A 23,975-nucleotide genomic window follows, 5' to 3' on the forward strand; every position below is an offset into this window, starting at 1 on the left:
TTTCAGGCAATGAATTCCATATCCTTATTGCTCTTACTGTAAAAAAACCTTTTCTTTGCCTTAGATGAAATCTCCTTTCTTCCAGCCTAAATGTTTGACCTTGTGTCCTATGTATAGCCCTGTTTATGAATAGATTTACAGATATTATATATATATTTGCCAACATATTTTCTTTTATTTTTCAGAAGCAGGGAGACTGCCTGTCAGTTCTATTGATTGGGGAAAGGTAAGTTCGGCATGACAGTGATACTTTAATACAATGAGCGTAACGTCTCTGCACGTTTATTAGATTTTGCTTGTGAAAAAGAGATCTCATCTCTGTATGTAACCTCTGTAACACAAACGCGGTTTCAAGAACTGCAAATTTAAGTATCTAATATACAAAGAAAACAAGCTAAAAGATGGCGCAGTAATTTCTAAGTGACTAAAAGATATTAAAACAAATAATAGCAGCACCTTATAAGTGTAAAGCTCAAAAACACTAGAATACAAATAGTTAAAACATTGCCCGTTCGGAGTGGAGTTAAAGCGAGTATAATCCAGTCTAGAGAAGCTGTATATTGAAGGCTGCAGATTATTTTTATGCAATAAAATGTATTTTTTACTGAGACGACCGCCCCATCGTTTTTAACCTATTGGATTCCAGAGGTCTACTCCCTGGAGACACTGTTTACAGTGTACAAGCGATTACAGCCTGAGCAGTCTCTTTACCTGCTCTGTGTTTGTGAGTGTTATACCACATTTTTAAATGAGCATCATTTACTTCTATCAATTTGGGTTTGTAAAACTACATTATTTCACAAAATTAACACTTTTTTTATCACAATTTGTTGTATAATAAGAATTCATATAAAAGTCACAACATTTATTGTTTTGCACATTTTGCACTTAAGCACTTTTGTGAGTGTTTCATTTTGCACAATTTTGTGAAGGCATAGCTATTTAAAGACACAGCGCACTTTATGTTTTAACTATTTAAATTCAAGTATCTGAAAATATATTCTAAATGGAAGAACTATACAAAATAATGGTACAAAAACCTCAGTGAGAGCACAGTGAATGGATATACGGAACTTAGTTATCAAAACATGTAAACAACTAAAAAAAAAAAAACGAAACAATTTCATGAGATAATTTTTTGGACTCAAATATCTTTTATTTTTAGACTAATATTTTAAATAGAAAGTCATCAAAATCAGTGGCTGAATCATTGTTAGTAAGATATAAAGCTCTGTATCGTCACTCCCCGGCGGCTGCTCCCAGGACTAGATCAATCAGTGTTAGTAAGATATAAAGCTCAGTATCGTCAGACCCCGGCGGCTGCTCCCAGGACTGGATCAATCAGTGTTAGTAATATATAAAGCTCAGTATCGTCAGACCCCGGCGGCTGCTCCCAGGACTGGATCAATCAGTGTTAGTAATATATAAAGCTCAGTATCGTCACTCCCCGGCGGCTGCTCCCAGGACTGAATCAATCAGTGTTAGTAATATATAAAGCTCTGTATCGTCAGACCCCGGCGGCTGCTCCCAGGACTGGATCAATCAGTGTTAGTAATATATAAAGCTCAGTATCGTCACTCCCCGGCAGCTGCTCCCAGGACTGGATCAATCAGTGTTAGTAAGATATAAAGCTCAGTATCGTCACTCCCCGGCGGCTGCTCGAAGGACTGGATCAATCAGTGTTAGTAAGATATAAATCTCAGTATCGTCACTCCCCGGCGGCTGCTCCCAGGATTGAATCAATCAGTGTTAGTAAGATATAAAGCTCAGTATCGTCACTCCCCGGCGGCTGCTCCCAGGACTGAATCAATCAGTGTTAGTAATATATAAAGCTCAGTATCGTCAGACCCCGGCAGCTGCTCCCAGGACTGAATCAATCAGTGTTAGTAATATATAAAGCTCAGTATCGTCACTCCCCGGCGGCTGCTCCCAGGACTGAATCAATCAGTGTTAGTAAGATATAAAGCTCAGTATCATCACTCCTCGGCAGCTGCTCCCAGGACTGAATCAATCAGTGTTAGTAAGATATAAAGCTCAGTATCGTCACTCCCCGGCGGCTGCTCCCAGGACCGAATCAATCAGTGTTAGTAAGATATAAAGCTCAGTATCGTCACTCCTTGGCAGCTGCTCCCAGGACTGGATCAATCAGTGTTAGTAAGATATAAAGCTCAGTATCGTCAGACCCCGGCGGCTGCTCCCAGGACTGGATCAGTGTTAGTAAGATATAAAGCTCAGTATCGTCACTCCCCGGCGGCTGCTCCCAGGACTGAATCAATCAGTGTTAGTAAGATATAAAGCTCAGTATCGTCACTCCCTGGCGGTTGCTCCCAGGACTGGATCAGTGTTAGTAAGATATAAAGCTCAGTATCGTCACTCCTCGGCAGTTGCTCCCAGGACTGAATCAATCAGTGTTAGTAAGATATAAAGCTCAGTATCGTCACTCCCTGGCGGCTGCTCCCAGGACTGAATCAGTCAGTGTTAGTAAGATATAAAGCTCAGTATCGTCACTCCCCGGCGGCTGCTCCCAGGACTGGATCAATCAGTGTTAGTAATATATAAAGCTCAGTATCGTCAGACCCCGGCAGCTGCTCCCAGGACTGAATCAATCAGTGTTAGTAATATATAAAGCTCAGTATCGTCACTCCCCGGCGGCTGCTCCCAGGACTGAATCAATCAGTGTTAGTAAGATATAAAGCTCAGTATCATCACTCCTCGGCAGCTGCTCCCAGGACTGAATCAATCAGTGTTAGTAAGATATAAAACTCAGTATCGTCACTCCCCGGCGGCTGCTCCCAGGACCGAATCAATCAGTGTTAGTAAGATATAAAGCTCAGTATCGTCACTCCTTGGCAGCTGCTCCCAGGACTGGATCAATCAGTGTTAGTAAGATATAAAGCTCAGTATCGTCAGACCCCGGCGGCTGCTCCCAGGACTGGATCAGTGTTAGTAAGATATAAAGCTCAGTATCGTCACTCCCCGGCGGCTGCTCCCAGGACTGAATCAATCAGTGTTAGTAAGATATAAAGCTCAGTATCGTCACTCCCTGGCGGTTGCTCCCAGGACTGGATCAGTGTTAGTAAGATATAAAGCTCAGTATCGTCACTCCTCGGCAGTTGCTCCCAGGACTGGATCAGTGTTAGTAAGATATAAAGCTCAGTATCGTCAGACCCCGGCGGCTGCTCCCAGGACTGGATCAGTGTTGGTAAGATATAAAGCTCAGTATCGTCACTCCCCGGCGGCTGCTCCCAGGACTGAATCAATCAGTGTTAGTAAGATATAAAGCTCAGTATCGTCACTCCCTGGCGGCTGCTCCCAGGACTGAATCAATCAGTGTTAGTAAGATATAAAGCTCAGTATCGTCACTCCCTGGCGGCTGCTCCCAGGACTGAATCAATCAGTGTTAGTAAGATATAAAGCTCAGTATCGTCACTCCTTGGCAGCTGCTCCCAGGACTGGATCAATAGGTGTTAGTGGTTTCATTAACCAGACATTGAGCCAGAACTAAAGTAATTCACTAAAGCTATAGTTCCAAATTTTAAGAAAATAGTTGAACTGGAAAAACAATTGGAGGATATTTCAAATTCAGTTCACTCTGGCATGGAATTTCCTAGATAATGCTCCACAACCCCAGCTTTAAGAATGTATGAGATTATGTATTTGAAGTCTTTGTCAGAATCTGGATTACAATATGTCTATTAATCCAAGTTTTTTGGACATTTTGGTTCCTGATCATCTAATTACTAAGGCCTCAGAATGAAAGATTAAAGGAACACCTTGGAAAAAATGTGTCGAGACAAACCGCAGCTTGTGGGTATTTGTTATGAATCCAGAATGGCCTATACAGTTTGCGTTTAGGCATAGTGACTAAAACCAGGCATTTCTAACATTTACGGATGGGACGTGGATTTTTATTCTCCAGATATCATTATTTCATTGATTTGCACACAAAGCAAAACCCAGCCCTTCTACGCACCTCATTGAATAGCACGGGATTAGTGAAAATTAGCCATCGTCTGCATCATACAGGCTGAGCTGGCTAGGAGGATTACTGAGCTGCACAACGTCACTAATCTCTCACTTACGAGGGCCATAATGGAATTAAATGAACACCCCACTGTCGTACTGACCAACAGCTAATTAAGGAAGCCAGGGACAACATTTACTGTGAGCTAGGTTACATTACCTTTTAATTAATGAAATCCTGTCCATTGACAGCACACTACATGTGCACACATATCGCTAGAATGTACGCTCTTTAAGCAATGCCCTCAATAATCTCTGTTCCTGTGCGTCCAACTCATCTCATTGCAATTACATGTCTGTTAGTCCACCTATTGTACAGCGCTATGGAATTTGTTGACACTTTATATAGAATTATTATGTGCGCAGACCAATGTCATAGGTTTCTGGGCAACATAGAAGTGACTGTTTATTTCCCTGCTGGTAGAGATATTGTAGCAGGGTTTTAGAAAAAGAATACTGCACATTTTACGCAAAAAACACCAGGCGTCACAATCCCCTTTCACACCTTGAGGAAGAAGACAGTATTCACTAAGAAACGAGGACTAGAATAAGAGGGCATGGACTGACATTTTATGGCTGTATGTGATGTGTGTGTGTGTGTGTGTGTGGTGCATGCAGCGTGATGGCTGTATGTGATATGTGTATGATGAGCGCTGGCTGTATGTGATGTGTGTGTGTGTGTGGTGCATGCAGCGTGCTGGCTGTATGTGATGGGGATGTGGTGTGTGCTGGCTATATATGAAGTGGGTGCGGTGTCTGCTGGATGTATGTGGTTGTGATACACATCCACTGAACGATAAACAAACTCACAGACACATACATCCTCCAACAACACATCATCCTTGCGGCAATGAGTCCTGAGCATCATGAGGAAGATTTGTCTACTGCTGCCGGCCCCAGTTACGGCATGCCAATTCACAATTCTGGGTGGGCTAGTCCATCTCTCCGTCTGCCATTAATACACTCTCTGGCTGGCACCAATTCTCCTCCCAAGGCAGCCCTGCAGTTTGACCATGGCAGGGCTGAAAGAATAAAAAAAATAAACACATCTTCCTGTCTGGCACCTGGAACTGCATGTCCAGTGTGTCGGGCAATATAAATTGAACATCCCTGAATATATTTACATATTGTCCATCGATTGACTACCCCTACATATTGTCCATCGATGGAATACCCCTACATATTGCCCATCTATGGAATACCCCTACATATTGCCCATCGATGGAATACCCCTACATATTGCCCATCGATGGAATACCCCTACATATTGCCCATCGATGGAATACCCCTACATATTGCCCATCGATGGAATACCCCTACATATTGCCCATCGATGGAATACCCCTACTTATTGCCCATCTATGGAATACCCCTACATATTGCCCATCTATGGAATACCCCTACATATTGTCCATCGATGGAATACCCCTACATATTGTCCATCGATGGAATACCCCTACATATTGTCCATCGATGGAATACCCCTACATATTGCCCATCTATGGAATCCACCTACATATTGCCCATCGATGGAATATACCTACATATTGCCCATCGATGGAATACACCTACATATTGCCCATCGATGGAATACCCCTACATATTGTCCATCGATGGAATACCCCTATATATTGCCCATCTATGGAATACCCCTACACATTGCCCATCTATGGAATACCCCTATATATTGCCCATCGATGGAATATACCTACATTTTGCCCATCGATGGAATACACCTACATATTGCCCATCGATGGAATACCCCTACATATTGCCCATCTATGGAATACCCCTACATATTGCCCATCGATGGAATACCCCTACATATTGCCCATCGATGGAATACCCTTACATATTGCCCATCGATGGAATACCCCTACATATTGCCCATCGATGGAATACCCCTACATATTGCCCATCAATGGAATACCCCTACATATTGCCCATCGATGGAATACACCTACATATTGCCCATCGATGAAATACCCCTACATATTGCCCATCGATGGAATACACCTACATATTGCCCATCGATGGAATACACCTACATATTGCCCATCGATGGAATACACCTACAAATATCTAGTGCAAATATCTACATATATCTATGGCAATACTAAAAGAATAGAAAAAAAAAAAGAATAATCTTCCTGCCCGGTTCCCAGGAACTGCATGTCCGGCAATTAAAATACCACATCCCTGAGTATATCTACATATTATCTATCAATGGGATATCAATCTACAAATATTTATTGGTGGAATATATCAACATATTATCTAGCGATGGAATAGCTATCTATCTACATATTATCTAGCGATGGAATATCTATCTACATATTATCTAGCGATGGAATATCTATCTACATATTATCTAGCGATGGAATATCTATCTACATATTATCTAGTCATGGAATATCTATCTACATATTATCTAGCGATGGAATATCTATCTACATATTATCTAGCGATGGAATATCTATCTACATATTATCTAGCGATGGAATATCTATCTACATATTATCTAGCGATGGAATATCTATCTACATATTATCTAGCGATGGAATATCTATCTACATATTATCTAGCGATGGAATATCTATACATATTATCTAGCGATGGAATATCTATCTACATATTATCTAGTCATGGAATATCTATCTACATATTATCTAGCGATGGAATATCTATCTACATATTATTTAGCGATGGAATATCTATCTACATATTATCTAGCGATGGAATATCTATACATAATATCTAGCGATGGAATATCTATCTACATATTATCTAGTCATGGAATATTTATCTACATATTATCTAGCGATGGAATATCTATCTACATATTATTTAGCGATGGAATATCTATCTACATATTATCTAGTCATGGAATATCTATCTACATATTATCTAGCGATGGAATATCTATCTACATATTATTTAGCGATGGAATATCTATCTACATATTATCTAGCGATGGAATATCTATACATAATATCTAGCGATGGAATATCTATCTACATATTATCTAGTCATGGAATATTTATCTACATATTATCTAGCGATGGAATATCTATCTACATATTATCTAGCGATGGAATATCTATCTACATATTATCTAGTCATGGAATATTTATCTACATATTATCTAGCGATGGAATATCTATCTACATATTATCTAGCGATGGAATATCTATCTACATATTATCTAGTCATGGAATATTTATCTACATATTATCTAGCGATGGAATATCTATCTACATATTATCTAGCGATGGAATATCTATCTACATATTATCTAGTCATGGAATATCTATCTACATATTATCTAGTGATAGAATATCTATCTACATATTATCTAGCGATGGAATATCTATCTATATATTATCTAGCGATGGAATATATATCTACATATTATCTAGCGATGGAATATCTATCTACATATTATCTAGTCATGGAATATCTATCTACATATTATCTAGTGATAGAATATCTATCTACATATTATCTAGCGGTGGAATATCTATCTACATATTATCTAGCGGTGGAATATCTATCTACATATTATCTAGCGGTGGAATATCTATCTACATATTATCTAGCGGTGGAATATCTATCTACATATTATCTAGCGGTGGAATATCTATCTACATATTATCTAGCGGTGGAATATCTATCTACATATTATCTAGCGGTGGAATATCTATCTACATATTATCTAGTGATGGAATATCTATGTTGTCTATCAATGAAATATCGATATACATATTATCTTGTGATAGAATATCTACTTATCTATGACTCAAGAGTACCTGCCTACCATCCACACACCTATATAATATAAATGTATATATTATCTACCTAACTTTCATATTATTTATACCGAACACCCGTCCACCTATATAAGATACAATTACATACTGCCTACCAAACATTCATATTATTCATCTATACCCAATATCCGTATATACTGTATATCGACATCCGGAGAGATCACTTGGGTATTAGAAGGTACGGGTATATCTCTAAACACACACACATTATAAATAGTGTACAGGTAAAACATAAACTGAAGTGGGATAGAAAGACAAATAATATTATTTATAATTGTATATGTTAGCCACAAACATAACACCTGATAACAGAGTAACTACCAGCCATTCACCTACCTTCATCTCCTGTACCCAGCTGGCATCCTCTGCATTCTCAGTGCCAGGCTCCCTGCCCCCGTTAACACAGTCCAGGGAATCACCCAGTAGATGAGGAGCTGAGTGTGTCTCTTTACACAGCCTGGGAGCCCTCCTCTGCCCTATAATCCTCACCCTACTAAAATAGACACTCCAACCTCCCCCCCACCCCCCCCCCCCCACAGTTTAGGAGCTCATTAAAGGGAAGGAAAATCCGACTCAATCAGTGGAATATTCAGTGGCGAGGTTTCCCTGAGTGTCATGTGACCGCACCATGTTATACAGACCCTGGGATACTTCATTGTAAAGGTTAATCACACTACATGGACACTATATTAAATCGCACCCCACGGCAGCTAGGTTATCTCTGTATACCAGCTATGTATGTAAACTGCAGCTTAATAAAGGGTAAAAGCACCAAAGGTCAAACTTGGCACTAAAAAGGTTTGCAAACTACACCATGCTCAGACAGTGAGTTAGTTTGCAATAACCTGGGGCAAATGAGTGGAACTGTAAAGATCAGATTAATTAAGGTCCAGGTGACAGTATCAATACAGTAATCAAACCCTTTATTCCTACACTACTTTAAGCCGTTACTAACCCATAAGGTCAGTCTGGCCGTTCTAGACACATTTCTAACCCACACACCCATAGGTCTACTTAGACAAGGGCCCAGGGTGATGATTTTTCCTGGGGTTCTGACTACAACACGGGAACGTTTATTTTCAATACACTAAAAGTATAAGAAAGACTTTCTTGACAGATAAAGAGAAAAAGAAGCTGTAGCTTCTCAGGCCTCCATTAACAAACAACGTAAAGGAGATAATTACAATTATTTCAGGTAATTCACAAGGCAAAGCTTACTCGCTAACAAGTGGACTAGAAAACATTTTCCAACATCACTTATTTGTCCTAAATTTACGATCAGGCTTTCAATTTACTACGATTTACTACCATCACAGCTCACTACAAAAGAATACTTAAATAAAAAGAGGTCCGGTTCTGGAGCGCACAGGAAACCCCATTCTAACATATTACATGATTTTGTTTTATTGTTATTTTTTAGTTAAGGCTAGGAATGTAAAGGGTTACTCCAAACAGCATATGTATTCCCATCCACTGCAGATGTTATAATGGAAGGAGTAACTTGTTCCGTTTACCAGTAATGGGAGAAACTGGTTTAAAACAGTTCCTGCCGGGTGCCAGTTCTCCACGGTAGGTGCAGGGAGACACAGGTAGGGTGTGCTGTGAGTCTGTCCCTCTGCCTGCAGGGTGACACAGGTAGGGTGTGCGGTGAGTCTGTCCCTCTCCCTGCAGGGAGACACAGGTAGGGTGTGCGGTGAGTCTGTCCCTCTCCCTGCAGGGAGACACAGGTAGGGTGTGCTGTGAGTCTGTCCATCTCCCTGCAGGGTGACACAGGAAGGGTGTGCGGTGAGTCTGTCCCTCTCCCTGCAGGGAGACACAGGTAGGGTGTGCGGTGAGTCTGTCCCTCTCCCTGCAGGGAGACACAGGTAGGGTGTGCGGTGAGTCTGTCCATCTCCCTGCAGGGAGACACAGGTAGGGTGTGCGGTGAGTCTGTCCATCTCCCTGCAGGGAGACACGGGTAGGGTGTGCGGTGAGTCTGTCCCTCTCCCTGCAGGGAGACACAGGTAGGGTGTGATGTGAGTCTGTCCCTCTCCCTGCAGGGAGACACGGGTAGGGTGTGCGGTGAGTCTGTCCCTCTCCCTGCAGGGAGACACAGGTAGGGTGTGCGGTGAGTCTGTCCCTCTCCCTGCAGGGAGACACAGGTAGGGTGTGCGGTGAGTCTGTCCCTCTCCCTGCAGGGAGACACGGGTAGGGTGTGCAGTGAGTCTGTCCCTCTCCCTGCAGGGTGACACAGGTAGGGTGTGATGTGAGTCTGTCCCTCTCCCTGCAGGGAGACACGGGTAGGGTGTGCGGTGAGTCTGTCCCTCTCCCTGCAGGGAGACACAGGAAGGGTGTGCTATGAGTCTGTCCCTCTCCCTGAAGGGAGCCACTAGTAGGGTGTGCTGTGAGCCTAACCCTCTCCCAGCAGGGTGACACAGGTAGGGGGTGCTGTGAGTCTGTCCCTCTGCCTGCAGGGTGACACAGGTAGGGTGTGCTGTGAGTCTGTCCCTCTGCCTGCAGGGTGACACAGGTAGGGTGTGCTGTGAGTCTCTCCCTCTCCCTGCAGAGAGAAACAGACAGGATGTGCTGTGAGTCTGTCCCTCTCCCTGAAGGGAGCCACTAGTAGGGTGTGCTGTGAGCCTGTCCCTCTCCCAGCAGGGTGACACAGGTAGGGTGTGCTGTGAGTCTGTCCCTCTGCCTGCAGGGTGACACAGGTAGGTTGTGCGGTGAGTCTGTCCCTCTCCCTGCAGGGAGACACAGGTAGGGTGTGCGGTGAGTCTGTCCCTCTCCCTTCAGGGAGACACAGGTAGGATGTGCTGTGAGTCTGTCCCTCTCCCTGAAGGGAGCCACGGGTAGGGTGTGCTGTGAGCCTGTCCCTCTCCCTGAAGGGAGCCACTAGTACGGTGTGCTGTGAGCCTGTCCCTCTCCCAGCAGGGTGACACAGGTAGGGTGTGCTGTGAGTCTGTCCCTCTGCCTGCAGGGTGACACAGGTAGGGTGTGCTGTGAGTCTGTCCCTCTGCCTGCAGGGTAACACAGGTAGGTTGTGCTGTGAGTCTGTCCCTCTGCCTGCAGGGTGACACAGGTAGGGTGTGCTGTGAGTCTGTCCCTCTCCCTGCAGGGAGACACAGGTAGGGTGTGCTGTGAGTCTGTCCCTCTCCCTGAAGGGAGACACAGGTAGGGTGTGCTGTGAGTCTGTCCCACTGCCTGCAGGGTGACACAGGTAGGGTGTGCTGTGAGTCTGTCCCTCTCCCTGAAGGGAGACACAGGAAGGGTGTGCTGTGAGTCTGTCCCTCTCCCTGAAGGGTGACACAGGTAGGATGTGCTGTGAGTCTGTCCCTCTCCCTGCAGGGAGACACAGGTAGGGTGTGCTCTGAGTCTGTCCTTCCCCCTGCAGGGAGACACAGGTAGGGTGTGCTATGAGTCTGACCCTCTGCCTGCAGGGAGACACAGGTAAGGTGTGCTCTGAGTCTGTCCTTCCCCCTGCAGGGAGACACAGGTAGGGTGTGCTGTGAGTCTGTCCCTCTGCCTGCAGGGTAACACAGGTAGGTTGTGCTGTGAGTCTGTCCCTCTGCCTGCAGGGTGACACAGGTAGGGTGTGCTGTGAGTCTGTCCCTCTCCCTGCAGGGAGACACAGGTAGGGTGTGCTGTGAGTCTGTCCCTCTCCCTGAAGGGAGACACAGGTAGGGTGTGCTGTGAGTCTGTCCCACTGCCTGCAGGGTGACACAGGTAGGGTGTGCTGTGAGTCTGTCCCTCTCCCTGAAGGGAGACACAGGAAGGGTGTGCTGTGAGTTTGTCCCTCTCCCTGAAGGGTGACACAGGTAGGATGTGCTGTGAGTCTGTCCCTCTCCCTGCAGGGAGACACAGGTAGGGTGTGCTCTGAGTCTGTCCTTCCCCCTGCAGGGAGACACAGGTAGGGTGTGCTATGAGTCTGACCCTCTGCCTGCAGGGAGACACAGGTAAGGTGTGCTCTGAGTCTGTCCTTCCCCCTGCAGGGAGACACAGGTAGGGTGTGCTATGAGTCTGACCCTCTGCCTGCAGGGAGACACAGGTAGGGTGTGCTGTGAGTCTGTCCCTCTCCCTGAAGGGAGACACAGGTAGGGTGTGCGGTAAGTCTGTCCCTCTGCCTGCAGGGTGACACAGGTAGGATGTGCTGTGAGTCTGTCCCTCTCCCTGAAGGGAGCCACGGGTAGGGTGTGCTGTGAGCCTGTCCCTCTCCCTGAAGGGAGCCACTAGTACGGTGTGCTGTGAGCCTGTCCCTCTCCCAGCAGGGTGACACAGGTAGGGTGTGCTGTGAGTCTGTCCCTCTGCCTGCAGGGTGACACAGGTAGGGTGTGCTGTAAATCTGTCCCTCTGCCTGCAAGGTGACACAGGTAGGGTGTGCTGTGAGTCTGTCCCTCTGCCTGCAGGGTAACACAGGTAGGTTGTGCTGTGAGTCTGTCCCTCTGCCTGCAGGGTGACACAGGTAGGGTGTGCTGTGAGTCTGTCCCTCTCCCTGCAGGGAGACACAGGTAGGGTGTGCTGTGAGTCTGTCCCTCTCCCTGAAGGGAGACACAGGTAGGGTGTGCTGTGAGTCTGTCTCACTGCCTGCAGGGTGACACAGGTAGGGTGTGCTGTGAGTCTGTCCCTCTCCCTGAAGGGAGACACAGGAAGGGTGTGCTGTGAGTCTGTCCCTCTCCCTGAAGGGTGACACAGGTAGGATGTGCTGTGAGTCTGTCCCTCTCCCTGCAGGGAGACACAGGTAGGGTGTGCTCTGAGTCTGTCCTTCCCCCTGCAGGGAGACACAGGTAGGGTGTGCTATGAGTCTGACCCTCTGCCTGCAGGGAGACACAGGTAGGGTGTGCTGTGAGTCTGACCCTCTGCCTGCAGGGAGACACAGGTAGGGTGTGCTGTGAGTCTGTCCCTCTCCCTGCAGGGAGACACAGGTAGGGTGTGCTGTGAGTCTGTCCCTCTCCCTGAAGGGAGACACAGTTAGGGTGTGCTGTGAGTCTGTCCCACTGCCTGCAGGGTGACACAGGTAGGGTGTGCTGTGAGTCTGTCCCTCTCCCTGAAGGGAGACACAGGAAGGGTGTGCTGTGAGTCTGTCCCTCTCCCTGCAGGGTGACACAGGTAGGATGTGCTGTGAGTCTGTCCCTCTCCCTGCAGGGAGACACAGGTAGGGTGTGCTGTGAGTCTGACCCTCTGCCTGCAGGGAGACACAGGTAAGGTGTGCTGTGAGTCTGTCCTTCCCCCTGCAGGGAGACACAGGTAGGGTGTGCTATGAGTCTGACCCTCTGCCTGCAGGGAGACACAGGTAGGGTGTGCTGTGAGTCTGTCCCTCTCCCTGAAGGGAGACACAGGTAGGGTGTGCGGTAAGTCTGTCCCTCTGCCTGCAGGGTGACACAGGTAGGATGTGCTGTGAGTCTGTCCCTCTCCCTGAAGGGAGCCACGGGTAGGGTGTGCTGTGAGCCTGTCCCTCTCCCTGAAGGGAGCCACTAGTACGGTGTGCTGTGAGCCTGTCCCTCTCCCAGCAGGGTGACACAGGTAGGGTGTGCTGTGAGTCTGTCCCTCTCCCTGCAGGGTGACACAGGTAGGGTGTGCTGTGAGTCTGTCCCTCTCCCTGAAGGGAGACACAGGAAGGGTGTGCTGTGAGTCTGTCCCTCTGCCTGCAGGGTGACACAGGTAGGATGTGATGTGAGTCTGACCCTCTGCCTGCAGGGAGACACAGGTAAGGTGTGCTGTGAGTCTGTCCTTCCCCCTGCAGGGAGACACAGGTAGGGTGTGCTGTGAGTCTGTCCCTCTCCCTGCAGGGAGACACAGGTAGGGTGTGCTGTGAGTCTGTCCCTCCCCCTGCAGGGAGACACAGGTAGGGTGTGCTGTGAGTCTGTCCCTCTCCCTGCAGGGAGACACAGGTAGGGTGTGCTGTGAGTCAGTCCCTCCCCCTGCAGGGTGACAGAGGTAGGGAGCTCTATGAGTCTGTCACCCACTTCCCCCCTGCAGGGTGACACTGTTTTACAGACAAATAGCTATGAGTCTGTCCCTCCCTCTACAAGGTGATACATACAATCCAGATCCTCAGAGGTTAACGTCCCTGTAGCAGTGACAGAGGACACTCAGGACTTTCTATAAACAGGCCCCGAGTTGTCAACCCCCTCTTTGCTCTGATGGTAAGATGAAGCCAGCTGCTTTCTAGAGAGCTGGCTGTTCTGTGCCTATGTCATGCTGCGCTGGGAATGAAAGGCATGTCACCAGCGTCATGGTGTCCTTCCACAGCTAGGAAAATAGTCCCGGGTGGGATTCAAATTGCTGGCGGGCGCTGAAAGATGAAGTCCTGAAATAGAAAGAAGGGATTTTGCCACCCCTAACAGACCGGCGCCACGGCTGGCACAAGCCAGGATTGCATAAAGGCTGCCAGAAGGGGAGGATTCTGACGCCCTGGCAACTGGCTCCAACAGTTGAGTGAAATGACAAATGCCACTCAAAATCCCCAGAGAAGAAGACTCAATAATGCCTGACAAACAAACAGGAACACAGATTTCCACAGCCTAGACTGAATTTATTATAAAAAAGGAATGCGGTACGTGAAGGGGTTAACAGTCCTTCAGATACAAGCCCTGGATACGTATGTAATACCAGGTAAAAATATCAGCACATTGCTGTGACATTTAACCCAACAGCCATTCTAAGGCTCATTGATAATGACTTCAAAGACGGCACGCCAGACAAGTGCCTGCCTCTAGGATTAGCTCCAGGGAGCTGAGCTATCAGTCAGAAACAATCCTAGGGATGTCCTACCAAGTTTCTGGAAGTAAATTAGTTAGCTGTATATACTTTATTTTTCATTTTATAAATACCAGTTTAAGAATCCCCCATTTCTAGGGTGTATCCTATTTAATTCTCTATGTATCAGCATCCATTTATAAAAATGGGTATTTCTATTGAAATCGGCACTTTTATAAAATAATTGATTGTCTCTGAAGTGTATCTATTAAACAGACGGTATATTGTATTGAGTTGTTATAACTCCTGAGTTTATTTCCTTGTGTTTGTATCCGTTTATGCTCAGTCCAGGTTGTGAGAGTTCATAATATGCCTCCATTTATTTGTGCCGTCTATTACTGACATGTAGCCTTGGTACAGTAGTTTGAGGGTCAGTAGGGGGCGCTGTTATGTCAGACAGTGGGTTTCTTAGCGTCACTGTGTTTACCCCCCTTTTTCTTGTGAGTCAGTGTGAATGGGTTGTGGACACTAATAAATCTTGGTTTGTGTCTATTAAAATGTAATTTGTTGCTATAATAAAGTTTTATTTAATTCTTAACCTCTCTTCGTGATTCGTGTAAGTTTTTTGACTGACTGCTATTTCTTTGGTTATGTAATTAGGGTTGCCCCCCTTTTTAGGTTTAGGTTTTTACACTTTTTGTGCCAGTATTTGCTATTCTGAAGTGCCTGGAGTGCTCTTTTAATGACAGTCAGCTTTGGCTAGGTAGAAGGACATTCCATTGAGCTATACCTACCTGCAAATCGCTTATGCCTCTACTGTAGATGTGCTGGACGCCAACTTTACTTAGTCACGGTGCAAAAGGCCTAGTGACAGACAATTCTGGCAAGGTATCTATAGTAGAGATATCTCCCTCCACAGCCTCGCGGACATACAGGTAACCGAACTAGTGACCTTGGTTTATGGGCAATCTGCATGTCAATAATTTGAATCTGGTACAGATGGCACGGCCATGGAATGTGCCCAGGCTCTGTCAATGTGATTCTATCACTTCGATGTCACAGTGGAAAGTGGCGACAGCAGCGATACAACATTTTCCAAGAAAAACAGAGGAAATTCCGCCTCCAGGGCAGTGAAAGAGGAGTGTTTTTCTGGCATACAGAACCAGTTCCATTCCTCTCGGTTTTATTTCCAGTCTCTCGATCTTTTTTATCAGCTAGTTGCATTTTCAAGGGGAACTTTTATTAAACCATAATAATAAACTTGTGGATTCCCCTGGGAAGGATTTTCATGCTGAATATTTAATTAATAGTAATTGTAACTCCTTAAAGAACGTTCTAAGGAATAGAACCACTAGATTCTGCCTCTCTTCTCTGACAATTCCAAAAAACAAATGATTACGTTTGGTTGACAAAATGCCTCTAGTATAGTTGCAGTCAGATACAAAGCCACTAGAGACACTTCCTATTGAAAGGGATACTCCAGTCCCTTATATAAACTCCCTCAGTAACAGCATGCCCCAATTCTTTTCTCTGAGCACCTTTCAGTAAGAGGGACTTTTTAACCCCTTTCGGTGCTTTAATTAGGTAGCAGGCTTCTAAAGAACATTCCAATTAAAACATGTATATAATCCCTTGTTGTTTTTTGCAGGACTTTATGTTCAGCACCATCACACACAGAGCATGATAACGTCAGGTGCTGCTAATGCTACCGACGTCAATGCTTTTCTATTAATTAAAAGAGAAAACAAACAAAAAAAAATTATCTATAAAATGTGCCAGCAGACTTGCTAGTAAACGTAAGCATTGGGAGAAGAACCCCATTTGAAATAACTCTTCCTCCCACCGGTAAATCGATTCTTTGACAGACTCTGTCCCGAAGAATTGAGTGACTGGGAGATCAGAAGAGACCTCCCATAGACAATCTGTTTGCTTTCCGAGCACAGAAACCACAGTGTGTACATTGAGACTGCTATGGTAACTCCATAGCCGGCGCGGTTAGCGCTGGTCAGGATGAATAGGAATTGAGTGACTGGGAGATCAGAAGAGACCTCCCATAGACAATCTGTTTGCTTTCCGAGCACAGAAACCACAGTGTGTACATTGAGACTGCTATGGTAACTCCATAGCCGGCGCGGTTAGCGCTGGTCAGGATGAATAGGAATTGAGTGACTAGCATGACTGTCAATAGGACAGCCACTAGAAGTGCTCCCGCAAAATATATTTTCTATTAATATAGTCTATTAAAATATCTCATCATTTTATAGAGCCGGATTAACGCTAAATTAGTAGGATATTCCATTCTATAGAGCCGGACTAACACAAAATAAGTAGGATACTCCATTCTATAGAGCCGGACTAACACAAAATAAGTAGGATACTCCATTCTATAGAGCCGGACTAACACAAAATAAGTAGGATACTCCATTCTATAGAGGCGGACTAACACAAAATGAGTAGCGTATTCCATTTTATAGAACCGGATTAACGCTAAAAGAGTAGGATCTTCCATTCTATAGAGCCAGACTAACACTAAATGCTACATGGATAGCACATATTACATAATATCCTATACAGGGTCCATAGGTGAGCATGGATGGCAGTATCGTTATAGTCTTTATAACAGAATGTGTAAAGGCAATTAATGGTCCTAAAACCATCACCATATGCTAATCATAAAGACTATCAGGGTAAGCCCTCGGATAATGTTACTTCTTTATTGGTACACTCTGCAGTCATGGAAATCACTTACTGTATAAATCCATGCTGCTATACATCCCCACCATGTCTGAGTAGGGTTTCCTTACCATCCAGTGACAGCCAGTCCAGCTGGGTGCTGGGCAGAGATAGAAAGTTCCGGGCACGATACTCAAAGATCACGGAGTGGGAGATAACTTGCTGGTGTTGTATGACCTGGAGCGTCACCAGACCCGCCTCATGAGCTGGAACAGAGAGGTGTGAAAATGAAAACTCAATAAAAAGGCAGGAAATGTTCAGCATTGCGTACTCAGTGGAGGATGTAACCTAGCATGGTATTACAGATTAATGCTCCTCACTAGAAAGCTTACCCTTTAATTTAAAATAAAAATGGCAAACTGATGGTGTTATCGCAGCACTGTCACTGTCTGGAGACTTTGCATAATTTGCAAAGACCCCCAACGTTGGTATCGCTGCAGGGGGCCCAGTTGCCAGGAGGGGGCAGGTATAGGTCTTCTGGTCAGACGGAGGAAGCTCCTCCCAGTGTCAACAAGTGCCAGGCATAGGAAAAATACTGAGACAAAGTAGTTTCTGCTACTTTGAAATTCAAATACAGCCAATAGGAGTATTTGATAAGATTCTGACGTTGAGAAATACTCAATTTGCAAGGGGAATGACAGTGCCGCTTTAAGTCCATACAATGTCATTATTAAAGGGACACTATAATCACCAGAACAACTACAGCTTATTGTATTTGTTCTGGTGAGTAGAATTATTCTGTTTGCAGAATTAGGCTTTTTGCAGTAAACACTGTCATTTTTAGAGAAAATGCAGTGTTTACATTACAGCCTAGTGATAACTTCACTGGCCACTCCTCAGATGGCTACTCCTTCCCTCCATGCAGAAATCCATTGAATCAATGCATCTCTATGAGGAAAGTTAATTGTCTGCATGCAGAGGGTGGAGACACTGAATGTCAGTCACACTGTGCAGCGCTTCCCCAGGAAGCACCTCGAGTAGCCATCTGAGGAGTTGCCAATGTAGGCATGCCTAGACTGTAATGTAAACACTGCATTTCCTCTGAAAATACATTGTTTACAGCAAAAAGTCTGAAGGTAATGAATCTACTCACCAGAACAAATACAATAAGCTGTAGTTGTTCTGGTGACTATAGTGTCCCTTTAAGGAACATACAGTAAAGACATTATATGAAGGAAGACTACCTGGTCTGGGAGGCCCAGATTCTGGTTTCCTAAGGGATGCCTCACTTCATAGACCTTGCTTTGTACACAGTTGTGCTGGAACAGGAAACAGCCTTCCCCAAACTGTCTAAAATGTCTTTGGATCCTGCAGCATAATGACTACCCGTCACTAGAACAAAGAGGCCCAAACCCTGAAAAATCGCCCCAAACCATTATCCCTCTTCCACCAATCATATTCTTCCATCAGACTAAGGGTTACCCAAGCACCATGACAACTTTACTCATTTGAAGTGGTCATGGTGCCTAGAGTCTGTATGTGTAGCAATTTGCTATGAAACATTGCATGAACAGAGTTTAAGACCTCTGCTGCTACCTCCAGCAGTGATATTGGGGCATTATTAGATACCCCGAATAATGACTTCCAGGTGGCTAATGTCAGACACACAATTGCTGGAAAGAGGAGATTTTGTGCTGGATTTTATGCACCTGTTAGCAGTTACTTGTTAGCAATGGGTGCAGTTAAAAGTTAGAAGCATATTGTTATTTTAACTGCCTTGTTGAAATGCATTAAAGGACCACTATATTGCCAGGAAAACATACTCGTTTTCCTGGCACTATAGTGCCCTGAGGGTGCCCCCACCCTCAGGGTCCACCTCCCACCTGGCTGGATGGAGAGGAAGGGGTTAAACTTACCTCTTTCTCCAGCGCCGGACGGAGGACTCTCCTCCTCCTCTCCTCCGCTGAATGCGCATGCGCGGCAAGAGCCGCGCGCGCATTCAGCCAGTCCATAGGAAAGCATTCATAATGCTTTCCTATGGACGCTGGCGTCTTCTCACTGTGAAAATCAGAGTGAGAAGCATGTAAGTGCCTCTAGCGGCTGTCAATGAGACAGCCACTAGAGGCTGGATTAACCCTATTATAAACATAGCAGTTTCTCTGAAACTGCTATGGTTACAGAAAAAAGGGTTAATCCTAGCTGGACCAGGCACCCAGACCACTTCATTAAGCTGAAGTGGTCTGGGTGCCTATAGTGGTCCTTTAAAATACGCATAGATTGTCCCCTTATAAAGAAAACCTGCAAACTTTGGGCTGTCGGTAAGCTCTGGTTCAGGCTTTCCATATCAGGAAAATGATGATATCCAGTAAGTAGACACACCTACACCTTACCTGGGCAGTAGCAGCGCAAGACTCCTGATTGGATGAGTGAGGCCGGCACTGTGAGATGATCAAAGACACAGGAATAGGAATCTGTGTCTGCCACCCAGGGTCCAGTGATCAGAATCTTTACTCCTCCCTGGTAGGACAGAGGTATGTCAGTAATATCACTGTTTCATTCAAACGTGTGGAAATAACAGCCAATGAAACAAGATCGGACATTGCAGAGGACCAAAAACAAAAACAAAATCCAATTCAGTGAGACAGGGATATATCAGGCAGAAACTTCTTCATATAAGGAGGCAGAGGACTGGATCTGAGGATTAGAAGATGAATAGCCTGAACTTGGAACCTGCAGCGCTCCATAACCTGAACACTGAACCCCACAGCTCTCCATAGACTGAACACAGAACCCCAGCAGCTCTCCATAGACTGAACACAGAACCCCAGCAGCTCTCCATAGACTGAACACGGAACCCCAACAGCTCTCCATAGACTGAACACGGAACCCCACAGCTCTCCATAGACTGAACAAGGAACCCCAACAGCTCTCCATAGACTGAACACAGAACCCCAGCAGCTCTCCATAGACTGAACACAGAACCCCAGCAGCTCTCCATAGACTGAACACGGAACCCCAACAGCTCTCCATAGACTGAACACGGAACCCCAACATCTCTCCATAGACTGAACACAGAACCCCAGCAGGTCTCCATAGACTGAACACGGAACCCCAACAGCTCTCCATAGACTGAACACGGAACCCCAACAGCTCTCCATAGACTGAACACGGAACCCCAACAGCTCTCCATAGACTGAGCACTGACCCCCATCAGCTCTCCATAGACTGAACACTGAACCCAAACAGCTCTCCATAGACTGAACAATGAACCCCAACAGCTCTCCATAGACTGAACACAGAACCCCAGCAGCTCTCCATAGACTGAACACAGAACCCCAGCAGCTCTCCATAGACTGAACACAGAACCCCATCAGCTCTCCATAGACTGAACACGGAACCCCAACAGCTCTCCATAGACTGAGCACTGAACCCCAACAGCTCTCCATAGACTGAACACGGAAGCCCAACAGCTCTCCATAGACTGAACAATGAACCCCAACAGCTTTCCATAGACTGAACACGGAACCCCAACAGCTCTCCATAGACTGAACACGGAACCCCAACAGCTCTCCATAGACTGAACACGGAACCCCAGCAGCTCTCCATAGACTGAACACGGAAACCCAACAGCTCTCCATAGACTGAACACGGAACCCCAACAGCTCTCCATAGACTGAACACGGAACCCCAACAGCTCTCCATAGACTGAACACGGAACCCCAACAGCTCTCCATAGACTGAACACGGAACCCCAACAGCTTTCCATAGACTGAACACGGAACCCCAACAGTTCTCCATAGACTGAACACGGAACCCCAACAGCTCTCCATAGACTGAGCACTGAACCCCAACAGCTCTCCATAGACTGAACACGGAAGCCCAACAGCTCTCCATAGACTGAACACGGAAGCCCAACAGCTCTCCATAGACTGAACAATGAACCCCAACAGCTTTCCATAGACTGAACACTGAACCCCAACAGCTCTCCATAGACTGAACCCCAACAGCTCTCCTAGACTAAATATTGACCCCAACAGCTCTCCATAGACTGCACCGGAACCCCAACAGCTCTCCATAGACTGAACAATGAACCCCAACAGCTTTCCATAGACTGAACAATGAACCCCAACATTTTTCCATAGACTGAACATGGAACCCCAACAGCTCTCCATAGACTGAACACGGAACCCCAACAGCTCTCCATAGACTGAACACGGAACCCCAACAGCTCTCCATAGACTGAACACGGAACCCCAACAGCTCTCCATAGACTGAACATTGACCCCAACAGCTCTCCATAGACTGAACACGGAACCCCAACAGCTCTCCATAGACTGAACACGGAAACCCAACAGCTCTCCATAGACTGAACACGGAAGCCCAACAGCTCTCCATAGACTGAACAATGAACCCCAACAGCTTTCCATAGACTGAACACTGAACCCCAACAGCTCTCCATAGACTGAACAATGAACCCCAACAGTTTTCCATAGACTGAACACTAAACCTCAACAGCTCTCCATAGACTGAACACGGAACCCCAACAGCTCTCCATAGACTGAACACAGAACCCCAACAGCTCTCCATAAACTGAACAATGAACCCCAACAGCTCTCCATAGACTGAACACGGAACCCCAACAGCTCTCCATAGACTGAACACGGAAGCCCAACAGCTCTCCATAGACTGAACAATGAACCCCAACAGCTCTCCATAGACTGAACCCCAACAGCTCTCCATAGACTGAACCCCAACAGCTCTCCATAGACTGAACACGGAACCCCAACAGCTCTCCATAGACTGAACACGGAACCCCAACAGCTCTCCTAGACTGAACATTAACCCCAACAGCTCTCCATAAACTGAACAATGAACCCCAACAGTTTTCCATAGACTGAACACAGAACCCCAACAGCCCTCTATAGACCGAATACTGAACCCCAACAGCTCTCCATAGACTGAACATTGACCCCAACAGCTCTCCATAGACTGAACACAGAACCCCAACAGCCCTCTATAGACTGAACACGGAACCCCAACAGCTCTCCATAGACTGAACACAGAACCCCAACAGCCCTCTATAGACTGAACACGGAACCCCAACAGCCCTCTATAGACTGAACACGGAACCCCAACAGCTCTCCATAGACTGAATACTGAACCCCAACAGCTCTCCATAGACTGAACAATGAACCCCAAAAGCTCTCCATAGACTGAACATTGACCCCAACAGCTCTCCATAGACTGAACACAGAACCTCAACAGCCCTCTATAGACTGAACACGGAACCCCAACAGCTCTCCATAGACTGAGCCCCAACAGCCCTCTATAGACTGAATACTGAACCACAACAGCTCTCCATAGACTGAATACTGAACCCCAACAGCTCTCCATAGACTGAATACTGAACCCCAACAGCTCTCCATAGACTGAACACGGAACCCCAACAGCTCTCCATAGACTGAACACGGAAACCCAACAGCTCTCCATAGACTGAACACGGAAACCCAACAGCTCTCCATAGACTGAACACAGAACCCCAACAGCTCTCCATAGACTGAGCACTGAACCCCAACAGCTCTCCACAGACTGAGCACTGAACCTCCACAGACTGAGCACTGAACCCCAACAGCTTTCAATAGACTGAACATTGACCCCCAACAGCTCTCCATAGACGGAGCACTGACCCCCAACAGCACTGACCCCCAACAGCTCTCCAAAGACTGAGTACTGTACCCCAACAGCTCTCCAAAGACTGAGTACTGTACCCCAACAGCTCTCCAAAGACTGAGTACTGTACCCCAACAGCTCTCTATAACCTGAACATTGACCCCAACAGCTCTCCATAGACTGAGCATTGAGCCCCAACAGCTCTCCATAGACTGAATACTGAACCCTGCAGCTCTCCATAGACTGAATACTGAACCCCAATAGCCCTCTATAGACTGAACACAGAGCCCTGCAGCTCACCATAGACTGAACATTGACCCCAACAGCTCACCATAGACTGAGCACTGACCCCCAACAGCTCTCCAAAGACTGAATACTGAATCCCAACAGCTCTCTATAACCTGAACATTGACCCCAACATCTCTCCATAGACCGAGCCCCAACAACCCTCTATAGACTGAACACTGAACCCCAACAGCTCTCAATAGACTGAACATTGACCCCAACAGCTCTCCATAGACTGAACATTGACCCCAACAGCTCTCCATAGACTGAGCACTGACCCCCAACAGCTCTCCAAAGAATGAGCACTGTACCCCAACAGCTCTCTATAGATTGAATACTGAACCCCAAAAGTTCTCTATAACCTGAACATTGACCCGAACAGCTCTCCATAGACTGAACACTGAGCCCCAACAGCACTCTATAGACTGAATACTGACCCATGCAGCTCTCCATAGACTGAACCCCAACAACCCTCTATAGACTGAATACTGAACCCCAACAGCCCTCTATAGACTGAATACTGAACCCTGCAGCTCTCCATAGACTAAATACTGAACCCCAATAGCTCTCCATAGACTAAATACTGAACCCCAACAGCTCTCCATAGACTGAATACCGAACCCCTGCAGTTCCCCATAGACTAAACAGGCAGTATAGAGATTGATAGGTGAGAAAGAGCGATGAAAGTGGCAAAGACAGGAGAGTAAAGTCCACTTCACAGACAGGCAGGAATGAGAGAGATGGTCATGGCACAGGTAGGCAGGAGAATGATGAACAAGGTACAGAAAACCCCAGAGAGAGTGATGGGCATGGAAAGAC

The 23,975-nt window shown here is 46.0% G+C and overlaps 1 protein-coding gene across 4 annotated transcripts in view; it reads right to left on the reverse strand.

Annotated features, from left to right (window-relative positions):
* Positions 1–23,975, reverse strand: part of CAMTA2 (calmodulin binding transcription activator 2) — a 100,590-nt gene that overhangs the window by 25,170 nt on the left and 51,445 nt on the right. For all 4 annotated transcript variants that reach the window (XM_063449753.1, XM_063449754.1, XM_063449751.1 and 1 more), the window contains 2 exons: positions 19,592–19,718; positions 17,333–17,467 (listed from right to left, as the gene is read on the reverse strand). In XM_063449753.1, coding sequence (XP_063305823.1) covers positions 17,333–17,467; positions 19,592–19,718 — 262 coding nt within the window. The remainder of the gene's footprint in view (positions 1–17,332; positions 17,468–19,591; positions 19,719–23,975) is intronic.

The sequence above is a fragment of the Pelobates fuscus genome, chromosome 3 (genome assembly GCF_036172605.1).
Source record: "Pelobates fuscus isolate aPelFus1 chromosome 3, aPelFus1.pri, whole genome shotgun sequence".
NCBI lineage: Eukaryota > Metazoa > Chordata > Amphibia > Anura > Pelobatidae > Pelobates > Pelobates fuscus.